Consider the following 19881-nt stretch of genomic DNA (forward strand, 5'->3'; position numbering starts at 1 on the left):
TACAGCCATGGTACAAACACACAAAAAAAAGTTTTTTCTACATTCAAGTTTTATTTAAAATTGTATTGTCCTGAAGAACCCTTCATAAACTTAAATAGTTCTTTGTTAAATTAGGGTTCTTTATTTCCTGCCATTTTTGTTTTTCAAATGACAAAACACCAGCACCTCATGATTTCCTAAAGCTCAATCATCAACTACACTGGCTGTCAGCACTCTCTCACCAGGTAAATTCATTCTTTTTTTAAAAAGTCAATACATTTTAACTTTTGTTAAAGTGTAACTTAAAGTGTAACTTTTCATATCATGTTTTCTTTCTTTCTGTTTTTAGTTTAACAGAACCTGAACCAGCTCGGTTCGGTTGAGAATGCTCTTCTCTTTACTGGGTAAGTAACAGATTTTTTTTTTTTTACATAATTATTTTTTGGGTTTTGTTGTGATGAGTCAGAAGGCATTGAATCCATTTGCAAGCTTTATTAAGAGCACACATACAAACAAACACAAAGGGGCAATCCAGGAGACAGAACGTGGGACAGGCAAAAGTTCAAAGGCAGGCAGATATCTTACTGGTCAGAATAACAGGCTGGAGATCAGGGGCAGGCAGATGTCTTTCGTAATCGTAGAACAAGCACAGGGTCAGAAACACAGATCAGTCCGAAGCAGGGAGTATGGAACGCTCAGAAATGACAGCCAGGCAAATCAAGACTTCGCAACGAACCGGAGCGTGAGTGTGTTATATATACACGAGAGCTGATGAGTTGCACCTGGACCGTAATCAGTGCCAGGTAGCAGGGCTTATGGGATTTTGAGTCCGTGAGTCGAATCAGAATTCTGGCGATGGTTCCCTCTGGTGGTGCACAAGAGGGTTGGCATCGCCCTCATTTACAACAGAACCCCCCTCCTGCGAGCGGCTCCTGAAGCGAGAAGGCACCTGACGCCGGGGTCTACCGCGCTGTCGGGGGGTTGGTTTCTCTGGGAACCTTTGATGAAACTCTTCCGTGAGAGTTGGGTCTAGAATATCTCTAGCATTCACCCAGGACCGTTCCTCTGGACCGTACCCTTCCCAGTCCACCAGATATTGGAGGGCGCCACCCCGACGTCGAGAGTCCAGCACTTCTCGAACGAGGTAAGCTTCCTCGCCCTCGATCATGACAGGTGGAGGGGTCCTGGTTTCCGATTCCTCCTCAACCGCCTCCTCTCGTGGACCACCAGCGGGTTTGAGTAATGACATGTGGAAAGTAGGAGAAATACGATAATGATTAGGCAAGGCTAAGCGAAAAGACACTGGAGTAATCTGGCGTACAATTTTGAATGGCCCTACATACCTGGGACTGAGTTTGCGGCAGGGCAATCTCAGACGAAGGTCTCGTGTCGACAACCACACCCACTGCCCCGGTTGATACGTGGGTCCCTGGCGTCGGTGACGGTTCGCCTGAATCTCTCTCCTCCTGACTGCCCTCATGAGATGTCTGTGAGCCTGGTTCCAGACATCCTCACTCCGCTGCAGCCAATCCGTGACAGCAGGTAACTCAGTGGGTTCTCCGGACCATGGAAACAGGGGTGGTTGGTAGCCAAGAATACATTTGAATGGCGTAATACCCGTGGCTGGCTTTATTAATGAATTTTGTGCATATTCTGCCCACATCAGATAGCGACTCCAGTCGTGCTGTTGCTGATGACAGTAGGAACGTAGAAATCGAATGACTTCTTGATTCATACGTTCAGTTTGGCCGTTGGATTGAGGATGGTACCCTGAGGTGAGACTAACATTAATATTTAGATTTTTACAGAGAGCGGACCATACCCGGGAAGTGAATTGGGATCCCCTGTCTGAGACGATATCATCAGGTAAGCCAAACATTCGAAATACATGATTGCACAGGGCTTCTGCGGTTTCAAAGGCAGAGGGCAATTTGGGCAACGGTATTAGGCGACAAGCCTTGGAGAAACGATCAACCACCGTGAGAATGACTGTGTTGTTCTGGGAAACAGGGAGATCCGTAATGAAGTCCACCGCTATATGGGACCAGGGCCGTTGCGGAACCGGTAGCGGTTGTAACAGGCCAGCAGGGGTTTGGTGAGATGCCTTCGTGCTTTGGCAAATTTTACATTTCTGAACATAATTAATTACATCCTTCGTGAGGGACGGCCACCAGAAACGGGCTTTGACTAACTCCAAAGTTGCAGTGATGCCTGGATGCCCCGAACTGGGAGTGTCATGAATATGGGTCAGTAATCTGGTACGTATGTTATTGGGTACAAAAATCAGGTGATTCGGACAGTCTACTGGAGGGTTGTTTTCTCGGTTGGCCTCTTGGATCTCGGTAAGTATGTCCCACTGTACTGGAGCCACTAGTAAGTTCGTAGGAATAATGGTTTCATCACTAATTGGGGTTTTATCCTCTGATAGCCTGGATAGTGCATCTGCCTTACTGTTTTTACTCCCTGGTCTATAGGTGACAATGAAGTCGAATCTGGTGAAGAACAAAGCCCAACGAGCTTGTCTGGGATTTAGACGTTTGGCTGAGCGAAGATATTCCAGATTCTTGTGGTCAGTTAATATGGTGAATTGCTGATTAGCCCCCTCCAGCCAGTGTCTCCATTCTTCCAGGGCTAATTTCATTGCCAGTAATTCGCGATTTCCCACATCATAGTTTCGTTCTGCGCTGGTCAATTTACGGGAGAAGAAGGCACATGGATACATTTTGGATGGTTGACCCTGACGTTGAGATAACACAGCACCGACTCCTGTGTTGGATGCATCCACTTCCACAATGAAAGGTAGGTCTGGGTTGGGATGACGGAGAATAGGAGCTGTGGTGAATTGAGTCTTCAGATCGCTAAATGCTTGGCGTGCTTCAGAGGACCAGGATAGTTTGTGGGAATTTCGTTTGGTCATGGCTGTTAATGGTGCGGCTATTGAACTAAAGCCTCTGATAAACCGTCTATAGAAGTTGGCAAAACCTAGAAATCGCTGCAACTCCTTGAGATTCTGGGGTAACGGCCATCGTTGAACTGCCTGTACCTTCGTATCATCCATGGTAATCCCTTCTGCACTGATGACGTATCCCAAAAAGGCGATCTGTGTCTGGTGAAATTCACACTTCTCTAATTTGGCGTACAGACGATGTTGAATCATGCGTTGCAACACCATACGTACATGTTCAACATGTTCCTTCATCGTGTTTGAATATATGAGGATGTCGTCGATGTAAATGATGACCCAGCGATCCAGCATATCCCGAAAGACATCGTTCATAAAAGATTGGAACACGGATGGACAGTTTGACAGGCCGAAGGGCATTACCGTGTACTCATAGTGCCCCCTAGTGGTGGAAAACGCGGTCTTCCACTCGTCACCAGCACGGATTCTGACAAGGTTATATGCACTGCGAAGATCAAGCTTGGTATAATATCTAGCCTTTCTTAATTGTTCCAGGGCAGGAGGTACGAGGGGTAATGGATAGCGGAATTTTACGGTGATTTCATTGAGCCCTCGGTAATCAATACAGGGACGTAAACTGCCATCTTTCTTCTTTACAAAGAAGAATCCAGCTGAAGCAGGAGATGTAGAAGGTCGGATGAAACCCTTGGCCAATTCCTCGTCGATATATTCAGACATTGCCTTGTGCTCAGGTTGTGACAGAGGGAATTTTCGACCCGTTGGAGGACTTGAACCTGGAATTAACTCAATAGCACAATCACTTGGTCGATGTGGAGGAAGTTGAGTAGCTTTTTGTTTGCTAAAAGCTTCATGTAAGTCATGGTACTCAATGGGGATTAGTTCATCAACGAGTTCAGGTAACACATTGGTGGTTCGTAAGGGAATTTTGTGAATGGGCTGGATGCACTGTTTCATGCATGACTCACTCCACTGCAATATCTGTCCGTCCCTCCAGGAGATATAAGGATCATGTCGCCTTAACCAGGGCAGTCCCAACACCAGTGGATGATTAACTGAATCAATAATGTAGAATTGCATTTCTTCAATGTGTAGAACCCCAACTTGTAACTGTAGCTTATTCGTAATCATACGGATGCGTCCTTCACCCACAGGACGACCGTCTAGTGCTTCCACTGCAAGACAGGAATCATATGAGCTGAGAGATAGTTCGTGACATAAAGCAAATTTCTTAGATATAAAGTTTCCGGCAGATCCAGAGTCGACAAGAGCCGTAGTATTAATCATTCTTTTATCAAATTTAATAATCACAGGAATCAGTACACTGAAAAGTGCAGGAACATGGGAAGGACTCACCGATTGAACTGGTGTCTGAGGTCGTACGCTGCAGGTGGATTTCCTGTGCCCTGATTGACCGCAGTACAGGCATAGATGATTTTGCAATCGATGCATTCTTTCTTCATGGGTGAGACGGGTGAAACCCAGTTGCATGGGTTCATCAGGGGGCGTGTCACTTGAAACATGGAGCTGTGTGCGAGGATTTCTACGGCTGCGAATCAGATGATCAAGACGGATGGTAAGTTCAATGAGTTCGTTCAATTTCTTTCCTTCGTCACGGCAAGCCAATTCAGATTGTAGATTGGTATTCAGACCCCGTCTGAATAGTGTCTTCAGTGTATCCTCAACCCAGTTAGTTTGAGCGGCGAGAGTGCGAAATGACAGGGCGTATTCTGCAGCTGTGTTACGCCCCTGTGTAAGAGAAAGTAACTGCTCACCGGGGCTTCTCCCATCTGCTGGGTGCTCGAACACTTCCCGAAATTGCTTGAGAAAAGTTTCAAATGTGGGATAGTTACATTCCTCCTCCTTCCATATCGCTGTAGCCCATTCCAGCGCTTTCCCCGTTAACAGGTTGCATACAAAAGCCACCCGACTAGAATCAGTGGGATATAATGCAGGTTGTTGGTTAACAAATAGTTTGCATTGCAATAAGAAGCCTTTGCAGCGAGAAGGTGACCCATCAAACTTTTCAGGAAAAGCTAATCGGGGACTTACGGTAGCCGGAGCATTGGAGACATGCGTTGGTTGAGAAGCTGTCATGGTAGCAGGCGGGGTAACTGCAGGATTCGGATGACGGAGTTGCTGCATAGCTCTCACCAGTTCCTCCGTGAGAGAAGTTAGATGGGTGAGTTGATGATGGGTGGCTAACTGAGTGGCTTGAGCGGAAAGTTCAGTCGAGACTTGTGCTAAAGCTGCTGGATTCTGTAGTGGCGAAGTCTTCTGTTGTGATGAGTCAGAAGGCATTGAATCCATTTGCAAGCTTTATTAAGAGCACACATACAAACAAACACAAAGGGGCAATCCAGGAGACAGAACGTGGGACAGGCAAAAGTTCAAAGGCAGGCAGATATCTTACTGGTCAGAATAACAGGCTGGAGATCAGGGGCAGGCAGATGTCTTTCGTAATCGTAGAACAAGCACAGGGTCAGAAACACAGATCAGTCCGAAGCAGGGAGTATGGAATGCTCAGAAATGACAGCCAGGCAAATCAAGACTTCGCAACGAACCGGAGCGTGAGTGTGGTATATATACACGAGAGCTGATGAGTTGCACCTGGACCGTAATCAGTGCCAGGTAGCAGGGCTTATGGGATTTTGAGTCCGTGAGTCGAATCAGAATTCTGGCGATGGTTCCCTCTGGTGGTGCACAAGAGGGTTGGCATCGCCCTCATTTACAACAGGTTTATGATTAAATATTCACAAAAAAGATATCCATAGACTACTCTTTTTCATTTTAGAACATTAAAGGTATCACATACTGTCTATTTTTGCTACTTTTGGTTTACAAACATAATGGTTTGTAACTAAACAAATGAAGGAGAGACACTGTAACGTCAAGCTCATTTGTGTTTCATATGCATTGATGTGCAGAATGAGAAAAAAAATCAATTTTACCAAAATACACTCAAGAAATTTGAAGACACAGTCTTCACTGCAGGTATATCCTGTTTCATTCATTCAGTTATTTTATTTCATTCATTCACTTTATTTATTCATGTTATATATTTTAAAAAACACCATGTTTTAAATTAAACATTGACTCTTGACAAAGCAATATGTGTAGGCACGTACGATATACGAATATTACAAAATATGTACAGTGCATCCCCCCCAAAAAAGTATCCATATAGTGCTTAATTTTTTCCACATGTTTTTATGTTACAGCCTTATTACACAATTGATTTCCTCAATTCTACACACAATACCCCCTAATTTCAACATGGAAAAAAAAAGATTTTTTGAAATTGTTGTAAATTTATTAAAAATAAAAAACCTGAAAAATCACATGTACAGAAGTATTCACTGCCTTTGCTCAATACTTTGTTGATGCTCAACAGGATCTAGGTTTGGGCTCTGGCTGGGCCACTCAAGGACATTCACCAAGGTTGTGAAGCCACTCCATTGGTATTTTGGCAGTGTGCTTTGGATCATTGTCCTGCTGGAAGATGAACAGTCCTCCCAGTCTAAGGTCAAGAGCACTCTAAAGCAGGTTTTCATTCAGGATGTCTCTGTAAATTGCTGCATTCATTTTTCCCTCTATCCTGACTAGTCTTCCAGTTCCTGCTGCTGACAAACATCCCCACAGCATAATGCTGCCACCCCCATGCTTCACTGTAAGGATGGTAATAGCCTGGTGATGAACGGTGCCTGGCAGTCACTCCAAAGAGTGCAATTTTAGTCTGATCAAACCAGAGAATTTTGGTTCTTATGATCTGAGTCCTTCCGATGCCTTTTGGCAAATTTTAATACTAAGGAGTGACTTCCCTCTGGCCACTCTACCATACAGTCCTGATTGGTGGATTGTTGCACAGATGGTTGTCCTTCTGTAAGGTTCTCCTCTACAGAAGAACACTGAAGCTCAGACAGAGTGACCATCGGGTTATTGATCACCTCCCTGACTAAGGCCCTTCTCCCCTGATCACTCAGCTTAGATGGCTGGCCAGCTCTAGGAAGAGTCCTCGTGGTTCCAAACATCTTCCACTTATGGATGATGGAGGCCACTCATTGGAATTTTTGGAGCATTTTTCTGAAACCTTCCTCGGCCTTGTGCCTCGACAATCCTGTCTCGAAGGTCTACAGACAATTCCTTTGTCTTCATGCTTTGACATCTACTGTCAACCCTGGGACCTTATCTTATCCTTACCTTATCTGCCAGCAGCTAGCTCTCTGCAACTCTCACATGGTTGCCCACTGAAGCCAAGCAGGGCTGCGCCCGGTCAGTACCTGGATGGGAGACCACATGGGAAAGCTAGGTTGCTGCCGGAAGTGGTGTTAGTGAGGCCAGCAAGGGGCGCCCAATCTGCGGTCTGTGGGTCCTAATGCCCCAGTATAGTGACGGGGACGCTATACTGCTCAGTGAGCACTGTCTTTCAGATGACACATTAAACCGAGGTCCTGACTGTCTGTGGTCATTAAAAATCCAAGGATGTCCTTCAAAAAAAGAGTAGGGGTTTAACCCTGGCATCCTGGCCAAATCTGCCCACTGGCCTCTGTCCATCATGGCCTCCTAACCATCCCCATATTCAATTGGCTTCATCACTGTCTCCTCTCCACCAATCAGCTGGTGAGTGGTAAGCGGTCTGGCGCAAAATGGCTGCCGTCGCGTCATTCAGGTGGATGCACACTGGTGGTGGATGAGGAGATCCCCCCCCCCCATTGTGTAAAGCGATTTGTGTGCCCAGAAAAGCGCTATATAAATGTAAGGAATTATTATTATTATTATTATTATTATTATTATTAGACAGGTGTACCTTTTCAAATAATGTCCAATCAACTAAATTTACCACTGGTGAACTCAATTAAGCTGCTAAAACATGTCAAGAATGACCAGTGGAAACAGACTGTTCCTGAGCTCAATTTAGAGCACTCAGGCCCGGATTGGCTAATCGGGAGGACCGGGAAAATTCCTGGTGGGCCGGTCCGTTTTTTGGCCATGAGGGCCGGTGTCCGTAGCTCCAATCTGTTCCTCTCAGCAGTCACCTTTTTTAAAAATAATTTATTTATTTACTTGAGCACAGCCTTCTTGTTCATTATTTTACCGCAGCTCTGCTCTTTTTATCTATTTTCTCATAGCCTCGTGAGCAAGATGCAGCCTGCAGGTGAATGATGATATAACTAAATAAATCATCATTCAATGTACAGCTATTGTGGTACAGTGGTTAGCACGTTAGGTTATAATGCCGCCAACCCGGGTTTGGTCCTCGTCTGAATAACAATTTATTTTATTTTTTTATTGTTAAGACATATAATACTGTAAGGGTTGTTGAACATTTAAAGTTCTAAAGCAGCTGTTTTCTCAAAAAAAGACGTGATAGTGTAATTAGAAACTGAATTGGAAATGACCTTATTTTAATATAGTCAGTGGTGAAATGAGGTGGGCCGGTCTAAGCCTTGAAACTCCAGGGCTGAAAAAGAGTCCCACTCCGGCCCTGAGAGCACTATTAATACTGTATACACTGTATATACTATTACAGATGTTCAAGATAACACTTTCAAAACATGTTTCTTTTGTGAAAATTGTGAAAATATTTACCCACAGAGAGGGTTCTGCGATTGTTACCAGCTGAAGAACCATAATCTGCTACCGTTCAGAACCATTTTTCCTACGTGTACTCTACTGGAAAAGCCTGCATACAAAATGCACTTTAGATTACCTGCGATGAGGCTAATGTTGCTGACACTGACTAATGTTATTGACTTTGGGGCCCTGTGTGTTTGTGCATTGTGTTCCAAGTGTATTAGTGTTTGAGTGACAAGCCTCATAGTTTACATAGTGTCTGGCTGTCAGCTGGTTTCATTCTACATGCCTGCAAGTCAAACCTATAAACAGCATCTCTTCAAACTCTCTGCCAGACATAAGTCTTTTCACTAGCTAGTGCAGGTATGATGGTCTATTTGAAGAGCATACAGTTACTTGCTGTTTGGATGGATGTATTTTTTTGCTCTGTTTAACATTCACATAGAAACGTTCTCTGCTGACGCTGTTGGTTGCTTTAGATTAAAAAAAAAACGCTCTACAAATCATCAAGGACCCATTAATTGATATGTTTATTTTTTAATAACACATTTTAGTTTATATTTGACAAATAACACCAACTTATTTATTTTGTGATAAAGACTATCTGAATGTACTGTACATGACCCTATTTCATATATATTATAATATACATATCATTTGAGCAGTAATCTTTTTTCATTGAAAGAAGATTAAATTGCATATTAAAAAAACACGAAGCCAATAAGGAACAGCATGTGTCAGTCAATATCGATCCTATAGTTATTTAGCACATGTGGTAAGGTGCATAAAATTTTATGGGGCCCCAGAACACACACACACACACACACTTTCTCTCTCTCTCTCTCTCTCTCTTTTTTTAAGATGGCCCTTAAGAGGAGGTGCCACCGTGAACAAAATGGTTTATAAACTTAGTTGAGCACAGTATCTGTTCCCTGTTCGCTTTTGTTTCGATTTTCTGTTTCTTTCCATTTCCCCTATAGATATATCCAAAATGTTGAGATGGACAATTCTAAGGATGATGTTATTGCTGTGGATGACAAGAGTAACACTTCAGGGTGGCACAGGTAAGGATGCGGATGAAAAAACAATGCTCATTATTGCTTCTGCATATGATTTAGATGTAATGTAATATTTGTTTGCTAAAGTTAAGCCTGCAAAGAACAGAATACTATGATTTCCCCCCGCCAAAGCTTTTGAGGTTAGGGTTTCTGGTCTTAAAGTTTGATTTTGGTAGAGCTCTTTCCAAAATGTTGCCAAAAACAAAACAAAAAAGTCATCCCAAACATGACCAGAAAAAGGAATTTCATTAATTGAATGTGTGTGAAAGTAGTGGAATTAATTTTTTTAATTAATTTTTTTTTTTGGTGTAAATTGTGACCTTATATCATTAATGTCAATTTTTTGGTGAAATTGACATTCTTGAATCACACACGGAAGCTGAATAAACAAGCTTTCTGTTGATGTATGGATTGTTAAGACAATATTGTGCTGATATACAACTATTTTAAAGTCTGCAATCTGAGGGAACAAAATAAAATGCCATTAAAGAGTCCAAATTAAGCTGTTAGCAAGTCACTAATGAAATTGAGTTTGGATATATACAGTAGAAAATGTACAAAATAACATAATGGAACATGAAATTTACTTGATACTCAAATGTTTTGGACATTCTTTTGACCCATACAAAAAGTGTCTAACGCCAAAAATATACCATTGCAAAGTAAGATTGAATTTGTCGTTCAGATTTACAGTTGTGCAAGCAGGCTGGTCATCAACTTGGTAGAGAAATAGCTGGTTGAATGGTTAGTAAGTGTTAATGAATACAATAAGCATTTTTAGAAATTGATGAGGGTGAGGTGACTTTATTCTTCTATTCTACTTTATTCTACAAAGGAGTGCCATCGAACATATAAAGCTAGCCTAAAATAAACAAAAAGGTTAAGACATGTTGTATTGACCTGCACTTGAAATGCTGCTAAAGTGGATTTGAAGCAAAGAGGGTAAACAAATAAATCTAAAGCTTCCATGTGATAAGAAACGTCAAAAGAAATTGAAAGACTTGGTATAGAAATCTACAGTAGATATTCTTAGATTCTCTTTTCCAGATATTCATGACATGTTTCTTATGTCTTAAAACAATACAAGAAAACTTACAGCTTATTCACCCAAACTGATTGATTAGAATTATTTGTTAAACCTTTAAATTAATGTCTGTCAGTGTTTTTAAGAGGAAAACATTGAAACAAATTGGTAAATCCCAAAATTTTGAATGCAGTAACTTTCCAAATCTTTACATTTCAACAACAACAAACTTTCAATTTAAACAATTGTAAACCCTATTCAGTCATTCATGAGTGTGAAAAACAGCTTTGTGTTTAAAATCACTTACACTTCAATCAGAAGTGCAAGAAAGTCAAAAATCAAGCCTTGGTTATTGAGGTCAAACTAATTATGGTGGAATTTGGAATTGGCTTCTTGGTCACAGGCTTTAAGACATAGGATCTTTGAAATTGTGGCATTTAGTAAATAAGAAACACATAAAATCTGCGCAAACCTTCTGTGATACTGCATAAAACAATGAAAATACCTAGATGCGCACGTCTCCAAATCTGTAGAAGACACATTCTTTTTTTTCTCCATATGCAGCAGACACCTTCTTAGAAACACTGCATGTTACTGGGAAAGCATTGTGCAATGTGTGCTTCACCGTGGTGAGTGGGCTTGACAAACCACCTGTAAGAGACTCTTCCTGTTCATATGCACCTTAATGATAATAATAATAATAATTATAATAATAATAAAAATATTAAACTGCTAATCTTAAACTTGTCATGGCATCTACAGATGAAATCAGAAATATAAAACCCTTTTGAATATTTTTATTTTTATTTTTTTGCTAGAATAAAAGCAGAATAATTTTTTTTAGGTCAAAATGACTAGCCCCTTTAAGCTAGCTTTTATTTCTCGATAGTCTACAGAACAAATCATCCTCATACAGTAAATTGCCCAATTACCCTGTCCTGCCTTATTAACCTAGTTAAATGTTTAAATGTCCCTTTAAGCTGTATAGAAGTGTCTTAAAAAATATCTAGTCAAATATTATTTACTCTCATCATGGCAAAGATAAAATAAATCAGTTATTAGAAATGAGTTATTAAACTGTTATATTTAGAAATGTGTTGAGAGAATCTTCTCTTCTTTAAACAGAAAATGGCTATTAATTCAGAGGGGCTAATAATTCCGACTTCAACAGTATATTTTGCAGCTCTCGTGTGATTTTAAAGAAATTATTTTATCCTCATTTGTAAGTTGCTTTGGATAAAAGCATCTGCTAAACAAAGAAATGAATGTAAATATTGTTAAATTGGAGCAAAATCAAAACTGTTAAAATTGTTTTTCTAGAGGTAAAAAAAAGGAACATTAATCCAAAGAACAAAAACATTTTGCATAGGTAATGTTTGGTTAAAATCGGAGAATGTGCTTCTGAATGCCATTTTTAATTATGTCAGTCTGACGGCTTTGGCAGAATATCATTTACTACTTCTCTCAAAACAGTTTGTTTGCTGTAAGTGGGAGATGGAGAGTTTTATCCAATATTCTAATATTCAGTTTCTGCTGGAAATACAATTCTGAAGTCAGCAGGAACTTTCAGTTCACACATGGTGTGTTTCAAAAAGGTGCTATATTTCCCTCAGAAGCGCATTTCTTAGTGAAAACAATCATGACCACCATATTGAAGTGTTATATGGAATAAAGAATTTCAGAGGGTACAACTGATGCACACCTCCTTTCTCCATCATCATTTCCGCAGGGAAGTCGTTTGGTGTCAAACAACATATTACACTCAATCCCTTTGAAAATGTCTCTCAAGATGGTCAATTTTTTAAAGGGATTAGGGCGAACACTGTAAAAAAGCTTTCATTTATCCAATTAAAAAAAACAATAGGGTAATAGTTCACATCTGAATTTTATCACTTGACACAATGAAAAATAAATAATTTACCTTAATACTTTCGGTCACACTTTACTTTTTGATGGAAGTTACATTGAATCTACACGCCAACTAATTCTCATTAGATTATAAGTACACTGTTAGGTTGGAATTAGGGTTGGGGTTAGTGTTGGTGTAAGTTTAAATGTACATGCAAAGTTTCTTATAGTCAGTTACATGCCTGTTGAAGGAGCAGTATTAACAGATATTAAGGAGACAGTCTCTCAAATGGACCATCAAAATAAAGTTTTACCTTATTTTCTTTTTCCATGAGAACAGTTTTATATAACCTGGTTCAAAGCATATTTGTCTTGCTGAAGAAAGCCAATCCATTTAAATTCTCTTTTTGTTCTAAACAAAATCATATAGCTTTAATCAAAACAACAATTACTATAAAATGTTTTTTCATCCAATTAAAAAAATGTAGGGTAATGGTTTCACACCTAAATTTTATCAATAGAGCCAATGACAAATAAGTAAAGTCCAAAAAAAGTAAGCATATTAAGTTTCTGTTTAATGTGTACGCACTGGCCTGTGTATGCACTGGCCACTGACTTCAAATTACTGATTTGAAAGATAAGTTTTTAAGAGGATGAAGTACTGCTTGAATTCAGTGTAGGGATGTACAAAATATAAGTGGATATATTTTATGACTACCAAAGTCTGTCTTCAAAATTATTTGGTTAAATTCTCTCCAAGAACTCTCTCAACATTGTTTTTCCAAAATTCAGGTAATCAGAAAGCTACAGATAACATGATATTTTTGCATAAGATACAAAATGCATGTACATACTAGTCTATTAATTTAATTTCAATGATTTTTATTATTGATTAATTTTTTGTTAGTGATCATTTGCACCAGATTTAATTTCTCACAATCAATGTGCACTTCAAATGACAGAAGTATAGTATAGAATTTTCCTAATTTTCTATGCTATGGTTTTACTTTTTGAACAGAATATTTGATAGTATTGGTCTTTATGTCTTTTAAACCAACTATGGAGATTCTATAAATTTCTTTTTTTTAGCTCAGTTGCAAACTTCAATGTGATACATTGCCATGTACACTAGGTTGACCTCTGACAGGACTGTTTTTTTTCTTATTATTTAAGGGTACCAACCTCAAAAATCAAATGGCAATGCAGCACCGATTTCACCAGGAGGTAATATCAATCTTTCAATCTTAATCATTCTTTATACTGTTGTTGTAAATAACATTTTCATTGCAAAGTTATTTGCATGTTATTGGAAATAATTTATTAAATTGAAGGGACAGTTCACCCAAAAATGAAAATTTTGCAGTCACTCTTGATTTGTTCCAAAACAGTTTTGAGTTTGGTTTTTCTTTTGTTCTAATACTGATTGCTAAAGAATGTATTTTGAGGAATAAAGGAACCCTGTAACCATTGCCATTCATACTAAGAAAAATAAATACTATGGAATTCAAGATTCCAGATTTCCAGCATTCTTCAGAATATCTTGTTTTTTTTGATCAACAGAACAAAATAAAATCTCTGGCTAAGAACAAGTCTAATGTAAATGAATAATGTCAGAATTTTGCCGTGAACTATCCTTTTAACATTACATTTTTAACTTGATTTTCTAATATTGCAAATATTCTGCTCACGAAAATGCATAACTGATTAAATCTATATTTTCAGGTTATGGTTCAAATAACAATGCAGCAAATCTGAAGGGATATGGTGAGCAAGAACAGAGTGTTGATTATGCATTTAGAGTAGGCTAAATCAGGGGTTCCCAAACTCTTCAGCCCGCAATCCCTAAAATAACAATGCCAGTGACTTACGACTCGAAGGAAATATACGAACGTTGTGCACACAACAATAGGCCTAAATAAACATGGTCATATTGACAACACAAAAAAGTGGAACAGTCTAACAACCATATATATATATTTATAGTCATTTATTAATTTGTTTCATTTAATGTGAACCTCAACTAAAAAGACTGGTGGACACAATGTTTTCTGCACAAGTCTATTCTTGGTTTAATTCTTGGAGACTGCCAAACAGAGATCATTTGCAATGTTCGGTTGTGGCCTGTATTTGTTTTTAATGTATTTGAGTGCCATAATGGTGTCAGAAAGTTTAACCTGGTGCTATAAAATCAAACTGCGGCAGCTGACCCTATTGCTGTGTGGCTGATCTAACATAAACACACCAATAATAAAAATAACATAAAGACTGATGCCGTTTCATTTCCATGTTGGTTTTTACTATTAAGAACGACTATTTTTATCTTATGTGGGTTATCATTAAAATATGATAATTCTGATAATTTCTTTAGTTTAAAAATTTATTTGACTTTTGAAAATCAAGCGACCCCCTTTCATTGTCTTACGACACCTTAGTGGGTCCCAATCCCCATTTTGGGAACCACTGGGCTAAATATGTAGAGCTATAGCTCTATTTAAAACTAATCTAACAGTGACTAATATTAACTATGATTAGTATATTTACATTTTTTATGTATGTTTTTGATATGAATTTTTTTAATACAATTATAGAAAATTAGTTCCTACATTTGAATGTTTATCTGCTGTCTTTCAGGTGTTTATGGAGGTGCACAAAATAAGCCTGCAAATAGAGGTCATCTCCCACATGGTATGAACATCTTGTGCAACTAATGAGTGCAACTTTTTGATAAAAAAAAAATATAGGGAAGGAAAGTCCTTATTACAAATTTTTTGAGTTTTTTTAAAAAAGAATGCATCATCTAAAGCATATTATGTTATTTAGGGAAAGAGTTTGGTTTGTTTCAAATTTTTCTACTAAACCTCCAATTTGACTAATCATATAAATCGGTACATCAGAGTTGCTCTTGGGTATTTTGACCTTCTGCAGTAAGATTTATGTTACAAAGAATTTACAGTTTACATTAAACTTTTACATTAAACTTCATTAACTGTGACAACTGAACTGGAGCATTTTCAATTTACAAGAACTTCATGTATTAAGCTGCTATGACACACTCTACAATGTAATAAGTGCTATAGAAATAAAGATGAATTCAAAATAAATGCGTTGATCATGAAAATTATAATTATTATTTGCATTTAAAATGATTTAGAAAAATGAAAAGGGATCAACCTGACAACATTGCTCTTTATATTTCTGGTTACATTATTTTAAACAGTTTACTTATTTCAAAGTAATTTACAAACTATTTACATGTTATTCAGTTTAAAATCAATAACAGTATGAATAAAATTTGTTACAACCATCTCGCCTAAGAAATCTTCTAAAAGTGTGTATGTTCCTTTGACTTTAAAGTTTGTGCTGTGTCTGATTTAGCTGAAAAAGATCATTTTAGTTATTTTTATACAATCTTATTTTATATTAATTTTTTATGCAAAAATTGTATTTATTCTTTATGTACAGCTCTTTCATTGCAAAACATTCCTGTTATTCATTATTGCAGGTTATGGAAATGGGAATACTAATGGTAACAATGGCTACAAAGCTCCATCATATGGGGGTGGGTTTAATGAGCAAATTTTTTATTTATTTTATTTCATTTTATTGTTTTTAAAATTTGTTTCCACATCTAAAACTGTGCCGTTGTGTGTATTTTCATTAAAGGCTATAGCAATTTATTGGGCACTCATCCCCGAAAAGGAGCTGGTTTAGGTGAGTAACTATTTTAGAAGCTAGTTCAGCCATTTCTTTTCTCAGGTGGTGAATTTCTAAAAATTTGTGCAGACTATGGTCAGATTTTGAGTAAATCTCAAGATCCAAATAAGCTATTCAGACAATTCTATCACAAACAGGGTGCAGGCCTATTTTGCATACCGCATGTCTAATGTATTTAACAAAAACTAGGGATGTGAAGTAATTGATAATCGGGTTGTTGTAAGACTTTTATCAAATGTTTACTGATAACATGAAGTGAATGCGGTTGATGTTGGTGGTATGGTTCTGTTCTTTGCATTGTTCAACTAAGACACAATTTTGGTTTTATTAGGACATTTATCACATGACAAATGCCTATAACTTTAAAATCTATAAAATCAAGATATTTTACAGATAGAATTTAGATATTTATTTATTTAAATCCAAGATTTTTGTAATATAATTAATTATATATATGTATGTATGTATGTATGTATATGTATATATATATATATATATATATATATATATATATATATATATATATATATATATATATATATATATATATATATATATATATATATATATTAGGGATGTAACGGATCACGGTTGATTCATGCTTCATATGATCACAACCTTCTGAACACACATGGCCACATTAATACATTTTTTTAAACTTGTAGACTAATCGTTAATTTGTAACGATCACAGAGCCACCATTCAAATCACATGTATGACAAAATTTAGGCTTTTCTGTAAAATATAATGATGACGGAAGAAGTTGTGGTAGGTAATTCAGGATGTGGTGGATTTCATTAAAGGTGTTTTCTATCACTATACTTGTTTAGTCTGCATCCATGTATTGTAAGCGGCATGGTTAATCATTAACCAAATATGATAAATTATAAATAATGGTGAGTTGCATATGTTGATTAAGCCGTTGTATCGCAGCATTCAAATCTGAAAATGCAAAAATCAGGTCTTTAGTCTTTTGAGTTGTTGTTGTTGTTGTTGTTGTTGTTGTTATTATTATTATTATTTCTTCCTTTATGTAGCTAGGAGATCACAATAAAACAGTATTGTCTCTTCTTCCAGTGAGTCCTGGTCAAGATGGCAGGCAGAACATAAAGTTTCACATAAAAATCACAAAAACAATACCACAAAATTACATAATCACCATTCATAAAAAGATCAGATAATAAAACAAATTACACGTAGATTAGTGTACAAAAGATGTTTGAAAGTACTCAAAGTCTGAAGTTGTCAAGATTGAGCTGATTTTGCAGGTCATTCCAAGCCTTGGGAGCATAAAAGGAGAAAGCACGTTTGCCAAGTTCTGACAATGCCCTTGGGACTGTTAAGGGAAAACAAGAACCAGATCTAGTGTGTTGGTCATTTATTTGAAATGTTAACAAATTAGAAAGATAGGATGGTAATTTACCTAAGAGAGCCTTTAAAGGCTTTAGTTAGTTATGAAGTTACAAACAGACAAGTACCACAGAAGTACTGGGATAACAGTTTAGTTTAGATATAACCACTGATGTTTAGTGTAAAGATTAAAATCACCGTCGTATGCATTTAACGACGCTCAAAAAAGAAAGTTGTAGGCAGCGATTATGTTATTTAACCAATAAGTGGCAACAGCCAGTCATTCATAAGATATAGTAATTCATTCATTAGGCTTAGTCCCTTTATTAATCAGGGGTTGCCACAGCATTTTACGCCGTGAATGCCCATCAAGCCGCAACCCAACACTGGGAAACACATATACACTCCTGCATTCACAGACATACTGCAACCAATTTAGTTTATTCAATTCACCTAAAGCGCATGTCTTTGGACTGTGGGGGAACCGGAGAACCTGGAGGAAACCCACTGCGAACACTGGGAGAACATGCATACTCCACTCGGAAATCCCAACTGACCCAGTCAGTGCTCAAACCAGAGACCTTCTTGCTGTAAGACGATCATGCTACCCACTGCTCCACCGTGACGCCCTAGTTATATAGTCATAAAATGTTATCTTGTGTACCTGCCATATTAAACAAAAACCTCATAAAAAAATTATAACCGAAAGCACTACTGAAGATTGCCTACAAAAGAAGTAGATTGGTATTTTTGAATGGCCAGGACAGTGTCCTGATTTAAGTCCAATTGAATTTATGTCATGACCTGAAGATTATTTGAAGTTAATACACATATTATGAGCAAAGTATAAGCATATTTAAACCTCATTGGTATTCTCTATATATTTAAGAATGCTTTGATAATTGTGTTTCCTAGGTTTTGGTGCTGGGCCTGCAGCAACTAAGGGACAAGGTTCAAATCCCGGAGGTATTGATTTTTTTTTACTTGTTAGGGACCGAGCACCGAAATGGTGCGTAGGCCCTATTGGAATTGCTCCGTTTATATATAAATTATATTTCTAAATTGCCATTTTTGAAGGTATTATTCACCTAAAAATGATTAGTCTGCCTTTCTACTCAACCTCCACTTGTTCCAAATCAGTTTGAGTTTTTTCTTTCTTAGGGACTGGTAATATCAGTTGACCTAAACTAAATCTAAATTGTAACATTTGGTACAAAAAGGACCTAGGTCATTGTGGCTGACTGTACCATTGCAAAAACAAGGCAGATAAAGAGGTCCCAGTATACTACCCCTGTTATTTTTTTATTTTTCATTTGAGGGCAAAACGAAGTTTGAAAAGACTGTTATTGTATACTGTTTGCAAACAGGGAGGGGGGGGGAGGGTTAAATATGTCACGCTGCTCACATGTACCCCAAAGACAACAATAATGACTGAGAGAGAAGAACTGTTTCATAAACAATTGACAAACAGCCTTCTCCATATGAATTGTCACCATGGTGCATCACGTCTTTACTTTTTTTCTATGTGCCACAATCAGACACCCAATGGTGCAGCCATTGTGTGCAATTGCATAGAAAATGTGGCGTGATGAAGTGGGCTTCTTGTCCAGTGTGTGACCTCCTCCGACTCTTTAAAATCTCTCTACTAGTGACCATACAGGTGCGAATACATCTGTACCAGCCCTGCTACTCCACTCTCCAGTGTATTCATGTGGCTAGTTTTGTTGTGGAGGTGGAGTTCCAGGACGCACTCATTGATTGCATAATCGCCATGTACCTTAAAGGTTTTTAGGAGCCAAAACAAACTCCCTCAAAAGTTCCAGAAACCAAAACCCTGTACTTTATGGAGAAACTGCATACTCTTAACACAATGGTTGTTTAGAATGCTACCAAAATCTGTAGCAGGGGTCCCCATACATTTTCGTACAAAGGGCTAAAAACCAAATATCATTGAGAGTCATGGGCCGAAGATAAATATACCAAACAATTTTACGTTAAAGTTGCCCATGGGTCATTTTCTAATTTATTTCATAATATTTCCAAATAATTAGAAAACAAAACTTTAAATTGTATCATCTAATGCAGTATAACTTTAAAAATGATAACGTATAAATGGGAACATGTTATTGCTATGACACTGTGGAGTTTAATGCTGAATACACAGGTCATGTAGAGTCTGCCTTTGACTTGATTTATTCAACAAATTCTCTGCATTGTCTGGTGACAGAATGTACATTTAAACAAAATATGATTGGTTCGCACCTTTTAATTGAAACATTTTATTTCAGTTAGGTTTTAAAAAAAACAAAAAAAAAACATTGACAATCTTTAAACTACGCTTATCATTCTCGCTCTCTTCTCAGATAGGAGATGTAAAAGAAATGAAAGATTACCACAGGTCAACTTTGGCCCGC

General features: G+C 38.0%; 1 protein-coding gene across 19 annotated transcripts in view; it reads left to right on the forward strand.

Moving 5' to 3' along the window:
• The first annotated feature begins 314 nt into the window (after positions 1–314).
• cmn (calymmin) overlaps positions 315–19881 on the forward strand; it is a 55545-nt gene continuing 35978 nt past the window's right edge. For 2 of the 19 annotated variants that reach the window (XM_073917355.1, XM_073917364.1), the window contains exons 1-8: positions 321–383; positions 6294–6424; positions 9454–9537; positions 13577–13627; positions 15035–15088; positions 15906–15962; positions 16067–16114; positions 18383–18433. In XM_073917355.1, the coding sequence (XP_073773456.1) occupies positions 9465–9537; positions 13577–13627; positions 15035–15088; positions 15906–15962; positions 16067–16114; positions 18383–18433 (334 nt within the window). In that variant the 5' untranslated portion in view covers positions 321–383; positions 6294–6424; positions 9454–9464. Of the gene's footprint in view, positions 384–6293; positions 6425–9370; positions 9538–13576; positions 13628–14125; positions 14168–15034; positions 15089–15905; positions 15963–16066; positions 16115–18382; positions 18434–19881 lie in introns of those variants that run through there. The other 17 variants (XM_073917352.1, XM_073917360.1, XM_073917356.1 and 14 more) reach the window with 14 other exon arrangements.

This window comes from Danio rerio, chromosome 12 (genome assembly GCF_049306965.1).
Source record: "Danio rerio strain Tuebingen ecotype United States chromosome 12, GRCz12tu, whole genome shotgun sequence".
NCBI lineage: Eukaryota > Metazoa > Chordata > Actinopteri > Cypriniformes > Danionidae > Danio > Danio rerio.